At 40.1% G+C, this 9,068-nt stretch overlaps 1 protein-coding gene and 1 long non-coding RNA gene across 2 annotated transcripts; both read right to left on the minus strand.

Annotated features, from left to right (window-relative positions):
• Nucleotides 1-2,210: 2,210 nt before the first annotated feature.
• LOC146915071 (uncharacterized) lies at nucleotides 2,211-4,559 on the minus strand. The gene is made up of 2 exons (XM_085721225.1): nucleotides 2,467-4,559; nucleotides 2,211-2,215 (listed from the first exon to the last, which is right to left on the minus strand). Exons 1-2 carry the CDS (start codon nucleotides 4,436-4,438, stop codon nucleotides 2,211-2,213), a joined length of 1,977 nt encoding a protein of 658 aa, XP_085577351.1. The 5' UTR covers nucleotides 4,439-4,559.
• Nucleotides 4,560-4,735: 176 nt separating this feature from the next.
• On the minus strand, nucleotides 4,736-6,538 carry LOC146915072 (uncharacterized). The gene is made up of 2 exons (XR_015013238.1): nucleotides 6,401-6,538; nucleotides 4,736-4,987 (listed from the first exon to the last, which is right to left on the minus strand). It is a non-coding gene; the product is annotated as an uncharacterized LOC146915072 (long non-coding RNA).
• Between the last annotated feature and the right edge of the window lie 2,530 nt (nucleotides 6,539-9,068).

Consider the following 9,068-nt stretch of genomic DNA (forward strand, 5'->3'; position numbering starts at 1 on the left):
AAATAATAGAATAAAAATGGGGCGTTACAACTCTCCCCAACTTATAGAATTTCGTCCTCGAAATATTACCTCAAGCAAACAACTCAGGATATGACTCCTGCATCTTACTTTCCAACTCCCAAGTAAGATTTTCACCAGTTGCTCCTCCCCAAACAACCCTCACTAGAGGTATCTCCTTGCCTCTCAACGTCTTCACCTTGCGATCATCAATCCTCAAAGGTAAAGTCTCCACCGTAAGGTTGTCTCTAACTTGCACATCATCTCTAGGAATAACATGTGAAGGATCCGCTACATACTTCCGAAGTTGCGACACATGAAACACATCATGCAAGTTCGAAAGATGTGGTGGCAAACCAACTCTATAAGCCATCGTGCCAATTCTCTCAGATATTTGATAAGGACCAATAAACTTTGGAGTCAACTTCTTGGACTTCAATGCACGACCCACACCGGTCATAGGGGTGACTCTCAAGAACACATGGTCACCCTCTTGAAATTCAAGGTCCTTCCTACGCTTGTCATGATAACTCTTCTGTCGACTCTGCGATGCTTTCATATGCTCTCTTATCATCTTGACCTTCTCCGTGGTCTGCTGAACTATTTCAGGTCCCAACACAACACTTTCACCCGACTCAAACCAACATAAAGGAGTTCTACACCTTCGACCATATAAAGCTTCGAAAGGTGCCATACCAATACTCGAATGGTAACTATTGTTGTACGTGAACTCTATCAATGGTAGGTGACTGTCCCAAGCTCCACCTTGCTCAAGTACACACACCCTCAACAAATCTTCTAATGATTGAATCGTCCTTTCCGACTGACCATCTGTTTGCGGATGATAAGCTGAACTCAACTTCAGCTGAGAGCCCAAAGCTTCTTGCAAGCTCTTCCAAAATCTCGAAGCGAACCTCGGATCTCTATCCGACACAATACTCGACGGGACACCATGCAACTTCACAATATTATGAATATAGATCTCCGCCAACTGAGCTACCGAATAAGTGATATTAATTGGAATAAAGTGTGCCGACTTCGTCAATCTATCGACAACAACCCAAATGGCATCATGCCCTCTTTGAGTGTTTGGTAAACTCGTCACAAAGTCCATGGAGATGCTATCCCATTTCCATTCCGGCACATCTAAAGGTGTCAACAAACCAGCAGGCTTCTGATGTTCAACTTTCGATTTCTGACAAGTCAAACAAGCATATACAAATTGTGCGACATCTCGCTTCAACCCAGACCACCAAAACAGTTTCTTCAAGTCGTGGTACATCTTTGTAGCTCCTGGATTGATACTCAAGTTGCTTCTGTGACTTTCTTCTAAAATCAACTTTTTCAATTCATTATTATCAGGAATACAAATCCTACCTCGGAATCTCAACACTCCTTGATCATCAACCTGAAAATCACCATCTGCATTCTGATTACTAGCAGCCATCAAGTCTACAAATTTCACATCAACCTCCTGGGCTTCTTTGATACTCTTCAAGAAATCATTATTAATTTTCAACATACCCAACTGCACACTCTGAGGTGCCAATTCACAAACAAGACTTAAGTCTCTAAACTGTTCCAGCAATTCAAATTCTTTCACCATCATAGCCGACATGTGCAACGTTTTCCTACTCAAGGCATCTGCAACCACATTAGCTTTACCCGGATGGTAATTTAAGCCAAAATCATTATCTTTCAACAACTCTAGCCACCTTCTCTGCCTCATATTTAACTCCTTTTGATCAAATAAATATTTCAGACTTTTATGATCACTAAACACTTCAAATCTGGAACCGTACAAATAGTGTCTCCAAATTTTCAACACAAAAACCACAGCAGCCAACTCTAAATCATGTGTAGGGTAGTTCTTCTCATGTATTCTCAATTGTCTCGAAGCATAAGCCACTACCTTGCCATCTTGCATAAGCACACCACCTAAGCCCAACTTGGACGCATCACAATATACAACAAAAGGTTTATCTGGCTCTGGCAAAATCAAAATTGGAGCCGTTGTCAATCTCCGCTTCAACTCATTGAAATTATTCTCACACTGAGCATCCCACACAAAAGCTTTACCTTTACAGGTCAACTGAGTCAATGGAAGTGCCAACTTCGAAAATCCTTCGATAAATCTTCTGTAATAACCAGCCAAACCAAGAAAACTTCTAATCTCCGTAACTGACTGAGGAGTCTCCCACTGTGATACCGCTTCAACCTTCGACGGGTCTACAGCAATACCACTACCAGAAATAATATGGCCAAGGAAACTTACTTCACTTAACCAGAACTCGCACTTTGACAGTTTTGCATACAACTTCTTTTCTTTCAGCACCTGTAAGACAATCTTCAAATGTTCTGCATGCTCTTCTTCATTCTTAGAATAAATCAAAATATCATCAATAAATACAACAACAAACTTATCCAGAAAAGCATGAAAAATTCTGTTTATATACTCCATGAACACACCCGGCGCATTAGTAACACCGAAAGGCATCACTTTATATTCATTGTGTCCATACCGTGTCCTAAAGGCCGTCTTCTGCATATCTTCATCCTTCACCTTAATCTGATGGTAACCTGACCTCAAATCAATTTTACTAAACACGCGAGCACCCACTAATTGATCCATCAAGTCGTCAATTCTCGGAAGTGGATACCTATTCTTTATCGTCACTTTATTCAGCTGACGGTAATCTATGCACAATCTCATGCTACCATCCTTCTTCTTAACTAGCAACACAGGTGCTCCCCAAGGTGACACACTTGGTCTTATAAACTTCTTATCAAGCAATTCTTCCAACTGCTTCTTCAATTCTGCCAACTCGGAGGCTGACATACGGTAAGGAGCCATCGACACAGGCTTCGTACCCGGCACAAGATCGATCGAAAATTCAACCTCCCTCTCTGGCGGTACATCTGGAATCTCATCAGGAAAAACTTCAGGAAATTCATTCACCACGGGCAATCTATCAATTATCGACTGACTCTCTACAGACAAATACGCCATCAAGGAAAACATTAAGTTTCCATCATGCTCTAACCGCTTCAGCTGCTTGGTAGATAAAAATTCTGCTCCACTCTCTTCTTCAGCAGAAGAAAAGTACACCGTCTTTCTAAAACAATTAATATGCACATGGTTGTATTCCAACCAGTTCATACCAAGGATCACATCCATACCCGTCAATGGCAAACATACAAGATCAACTTCAAAATCTCTACCATACATGGATATAGGGCAACTCTGACAAACAAACGATGTGGTTACTGAACCCTTAGCTGGAGTTTCAACAACCATTTCCACAGGCATACTTGACATAACTAAACCCAACTTATTTGCACAATCAACAGCAATGAAACAATGTGTAGCACCAGTATCAATAATAGCAATTAAAGGAGTACGATTAAAGAAACAAGTACCTCTGATAAGTCGATCTTCATTAGCCGTTTGTGTACCGGCCAATGCAAACACCTTCCCACTAGTCTGAGTCTTCTTAGGCTTCTTGCACTGAGAACTAAGATGACCCTCTTCATCACAATTGAAGCAAACCATGTCACCACGCTTGCACTCAGCCATCGTATGCCCTTTCTTGCCACAACGATGACACTTCTTCTCATCCCGTTGAGTACATGCATTACTCTTGTGGCCTTTCTCACCACACTTGTAACAAACTATCTCAGCTTGAACATCTCTTCCCTTGGGTCTCCTTTCCTCAGGCATCCTCTGTTTGCCCTTGTCAGCTGGGGCACTGTAAGGCTTCGGACGACTCTGCTGTCCCTTACCCCTACGGTCACTCATCACCTTGTAGTGAGCTTTGGTATCATCTTCATAGATTCTGCATCTGCTCACCAAAGCAGAAAAGTCACGGATCTGCTGGTAACCAATGGCTCGCTTAATATCAGCACGCAAACCATTCTCAAACTTTATGCACTTTGAAAACTCAGCATTATCTCCAGTATAGTGTGGATAGAACTGAGCCAGCTCCACAAACTTGGCTGCATACTCTGTCACCGACATGTTTCCTTGCTTCAGCTCAAGGAACTCAATCTCTTTCCTTCCGCGAACATCCTCAGGGAAATATCTGTTTAAGAACTCCCTCCTAAACACAGCCCAAGTCACAACTGCATCACCTTGCTCTAATTCAGGTAAGAGACTCACCCACCAGTCATCAGCTTCCTCAGCTAGCATGTGTGTACCAAAACGCACCTTCTGGTCATCAGTACATTGCATAACCCTGAAAACTCTTTCAACCTCTTTGAGCCATGTCTGTGCTCCATCAGGGTCGTACCTTCCTTTGAAAGTAGGAGGATGATTCCTCAGAAAGGCCTCCAACATTCTTACATCAGCATTAACACCAGCACCAACATTCTGTTGTTGTCCTATAGCTTGGGCTACAGCTTCCAATGCAGCAGCCACCGCAGCATCGTTTCTTCCAGCCATTCTATTTCTCTTGTAACAGATAATATTCGCAGCCTCCAGGTCTCTACTCTACATAACAACAGAAATCAGCACAACTGAGACAATATAAATTGTCAAACAACTCTACATGGCTCGACACGACTCTACTAATTGGCCGGACGGACCGACCTGCTCTGATACCAATTGTAACACCCCGTTCTCCCAACAACGTAATATTAATTATTATAATCAGAGTAATCACACAACGGAGTGTCACACTACTTTTCAAAAATTCATAAATAGAAAATATCTATTTATTTAAGACCAACATAAAGAATCTTAATAAACCGCAGCGGAATAATTCTTTAAAAATATAATTTCAACCAAAATTCAACATCAATGAAAATCTTGGCACATAGGCCCCAACATAAATCAACTTTATTTTCAACAACGATAAACTCTAATAGCAAGTCTTTTCCAAAATATGTGATACATAAAAGAAATGAGAAGACATTCGCAACGATTTCCCCATCCTAGTATGTATCAGAGCCCTAGACACTTGAGCCGACCAAACCTACAAGTCATCAGTACCTGCACATTACCCACGGTCGAGGCAACATATACGCAGAAGGGGTGAGAAACTTATCCAATAATAATAATATATAATTCATCAAATTAATGAAAACAACAAAGCATATCACAACAGGCATCATTAATAATGTATTTAAATAAACACATAGGCAACGACATAATTATTTTCAGCAACAAGGTACAGCAACAACAACAACAACAACGTTATCCACAACGACACCGACAACTCGACAATGCGACAACGACAACAACTCGACAATGCTACAACGACAACAACAACCCAACAATGCTACGACAACAACAACTAATGCATCATGCAGGTGGTACCAATCTACGCGCGTTGAATGCTAAACATTCCAGGGCATAAGCCCCCAACAATTTGGATGGTTAAAGCATCCCAGGGCATAAGCCCCCAACAGGTGAATGATAAACATTCCAGGGCATAAGCCCCCAACGGGTTGAATGATGAACATTCCAGGGCATAAGCCCCCAACAGATGTGAGTATGCAATGGACTCAACTTGTGTATATCAACATACAACTTCAACAGCGACTACAACAACAACATATGTGCCTAAAACAATTATGACACACTCCCCAACTTCGACATCAGATGATTACAACAACATCAACAACGGAAATCAACAACATAGCATATATATGAATCAATTACATTCATCTCAAAGTCTAAAACATCCCCCCAGAAGCAATTAAGTTTTGATCAATAGAAGATAAGTCAAATATCCATAAAACACCTCAACTAAATCCCTAACACTTAAGTTTGAAGTTGGGAAACCAACCATAAGTTTTTGGACTAACTTGGGATTAGTTATGCTAAGTTTTCTTAAATTTTGCGAAAGACCCACTTGGACTATTTTTATCATAACTCAAAATCTACAAATCTTTTCCACTCCAAACCAGGGCATTTTAAAGCTAACTTAATTATCTACAACTTTCATGTTTACACCGAAAGCTAATTCAAAACAAAAACGGATGAAAAAGACGCAAGAACACGAAACAGGGGAATGCTGTCACTGTTACATCGTACTACGATGGAATGCATCGTACTACGATGGGATATACTGAAAAATTTGTTTTTGCTGCTGGAAAAATCGTAGTACGATTTCCCAGCATCGTACTACGATGGGACATGGACAGATTTACGAGAACAGACCAGTTTTCACTCCAAAACCCAATTTTTGATCCCCTAATCACCCAAAATGAATTAGAACAATGTTTACAGGTTCCATATACAACCTAGCAACCAAAACAACATAGAAGCATGCAATTCAATAACAAGTTTCATCATAATTCAACATCTAACATAACTTCTAAAACCCTAAAAACCAAGAACAACAAATTCATCAATTTTCAAATTATATACCATGATTATTGAAAGGAATCCCACCCTTACCTTATCTCAGCAAATTCTACAGCAAAAACGATTGGATTCTCTCTTCCTAGCTCTTCTCCTAGCTTTCTCTTGGTTCTTCTCCTTTTTCTCTCCAAAAACCAGTTTTTCTATTGTTTGTACGTGAAACTGTTTCTCTCTGCTTCTCTTTCTTTTTCTCCCAAAAATATAACTTCTTTCTTTTCATTTAACTCCCACTAAACTCTCATAATTACTAATCAACTCCCATTAACCAAAATATTAATATTTTACTCCTATTTTTATTTCTCCTAATATTTCCACAAATAATAAAGCCATATTCATTTAAATAATATACAACACATCAAATACCAAATAAATCATATAAAATTATATAAAACACTCAAACATCCACTAAAAAATAATAGAATAAAAATGGGGCGTTACAGGATGTAGTGGAGATAGAGAAGGAAGTGTACATAGAAAATAAAGGTGAGTTAGTTGAAAAAGAAAAAATTGAAAAAAGAGAACTAGTTGAACAAGAGTCGATGGAGAGAAAGAGTAAAGCTGTGGTGCAAGATAAAGGCAAGAAGAAAGAAGTTGAGAAGAAAGTTCGTACTCAACAATTACCGTACCCACATGCTCCATCGAAGAAAGATAAAGAGTGGCAATACGCAAGGTTTCTTGAAATCTTCAAGAAGTTGCAAATTGATATACCATTCTCAGAAGCCTTGGAGCAAATGCCAGTCTATGCTAAATTCATGAAAGATATCCTTTCCAAGAAGAGAAAAGTCAATGATGAAGAGACAATCCAAATCAATGCCAATTGTAGTGCTATCATTCAAAGAAGGTTGCCAAAGAAAGAGCAAGATCCGGGAAGAGTTACACTACCGGTAGCTATTGGCACAAACCATTTAGGTAAAGCACTACTTGATCTTGGATCAAGCATTAACGTCATGCCTTTGTCCGTTGCCAAAAGAGTTGGTGACCTTTGTATAAAGCGGACTAGGATGATGTTGCAATTGGCCGACAAATCCTTTGCAAAACCACTAGGTATGGCCGAAGATGTTCTTGTAAAAGTGGACAAATTTGTTTTTCCGGCTGACTTTGTGGTTATGGATGTCGAAGAAGATGAGGATGTGCCTCTTTTAATGGGAAGGAATTTCATGCAAACGGCTCAGATGATGATTGATCTTGATGATAATATCATGAAGGTTAAGGTAAATGATGAAGAGGTTACTTTCAACATCCAGGAAGCCTTGAAGCACTCAAAAGACAAGGGTGCATGCTTCAAAATTGATGCAACCGAAGAGGTCATCTTGACAACTTGGAAGCAATTGCACAAAAGAACACCCCTTGAGAGTGCTTTGGTGGACGCACTCAATACTATTGATGAAGATGAAGAAAGAGACATTGAAGAGTGTTTGAAGGAGTTAGATTCCTTGAAGGAGATTCTTCCTGATCAAGCTACAATTGAAGATTTGAAGGAGGAAGCCAAGGAAGAAGCAAAAGTTGATGACACCAAGGTAGATTTAAAAGCTTTACCATCTAATTTGAAATATGTATTCTTAGAGAAAGATGGTACCAAACCGGTGATCATTAGTAGCTCCTTGTCCATCAATGATGAAACAAAGTTGGTAGAGGTCCTCAAAGCCAACAAGGAAGCGATAGGGTGGAAGTTATCCGACTTGAAAGGGATAAGTCCATCTTATTGCATGCACAAGATTATGATGGAAGAAAACTTCAAACCGGTAGCACAACCGCAACGCCGCTTGAATCCCAACATGAAAGAAGTGGTGCGGAAGGAAGTAGTGAAGTTGCTTGAAGCCGACATGATCTATCCAATCTCGGATAGTGCTTGGGTAAGCCCGGTTCAAGTAGTTCCCAATAAAGGAGGAATGACGGTGATCACTAATGATAAAAATGAGTTGATCCCAACTAGAACCGTCACCGGATGGAGGATGTGTATAGATTATAGAAGACTTAATCAAGCGACAAGAAAGGATCACTTTCCTTTGCCCTTCATGGATCAAATGCTTGAGAGACTCTCCGGTCAATCCTTTTATTGCTTCCTAGACGGTTACTCCGGTTACAATCAAATTGCCATGAACCCAGATGATCACGAGAAGACAGCTTTTACTTGTCCCTTTGGAATTTTTGCTTATCGAAGAATGCCATTCGGCTTGTGTAATGCACCCGCAACTTTCCAACGGTGTGTTCAAGCAATCTTCTCCAAATTAATCGGTAAATGCATGGAGGTGTTCATGGATGATTTCTCAGTTTTTGGACCGTCATTTGATATGTGTTTGAAGAGCTTGGATACCGTGCTGAAACGGTGTATTGAAACTAGCTTGGTGCTCAATTGGGAGAAATGTCATTTCATGGTTACCGAGGGTATTGTCCTTGGTCACAAGATTTCTTCAAAGGGTATCGAGGTAGACCAAGCAAAGGTTGATGTTATTGGAAAGCTTCCACCACCGGTGAATGTCAAAGGTGTTCGGAGTTTTCTTGGCCATGCCGGTTTCTACCGGAGATTCATTAAAGACTTCTCAAAGATAGCAAAGCCTGTGAGCAACTTGCTCAACAAAGATAAGTCTTTTATTTTTGATAATGAATGTCTTTTAGCATTTGAAACTTTGAAAGAAAAGTTGACCACCGCACCAATAATCATAGCTCCTAATTGGGATTTAAATTTTGAATTAATGTGTGATGC

This window comes from Medicago sativa, chromosome 6 (assembly GCF_051527215.1).
Source record: "Medicago sativa cultivar Bolivia chromosome 6, Bolivia_mono, whole genome shotgun sequence".
NCBI classification, from domain to species: Eukaryota; Viridiplantae; Streptophyta; class Magnoliopsida; order Fabales; family Fabaceae; genus Medicago; species Medicago sativa.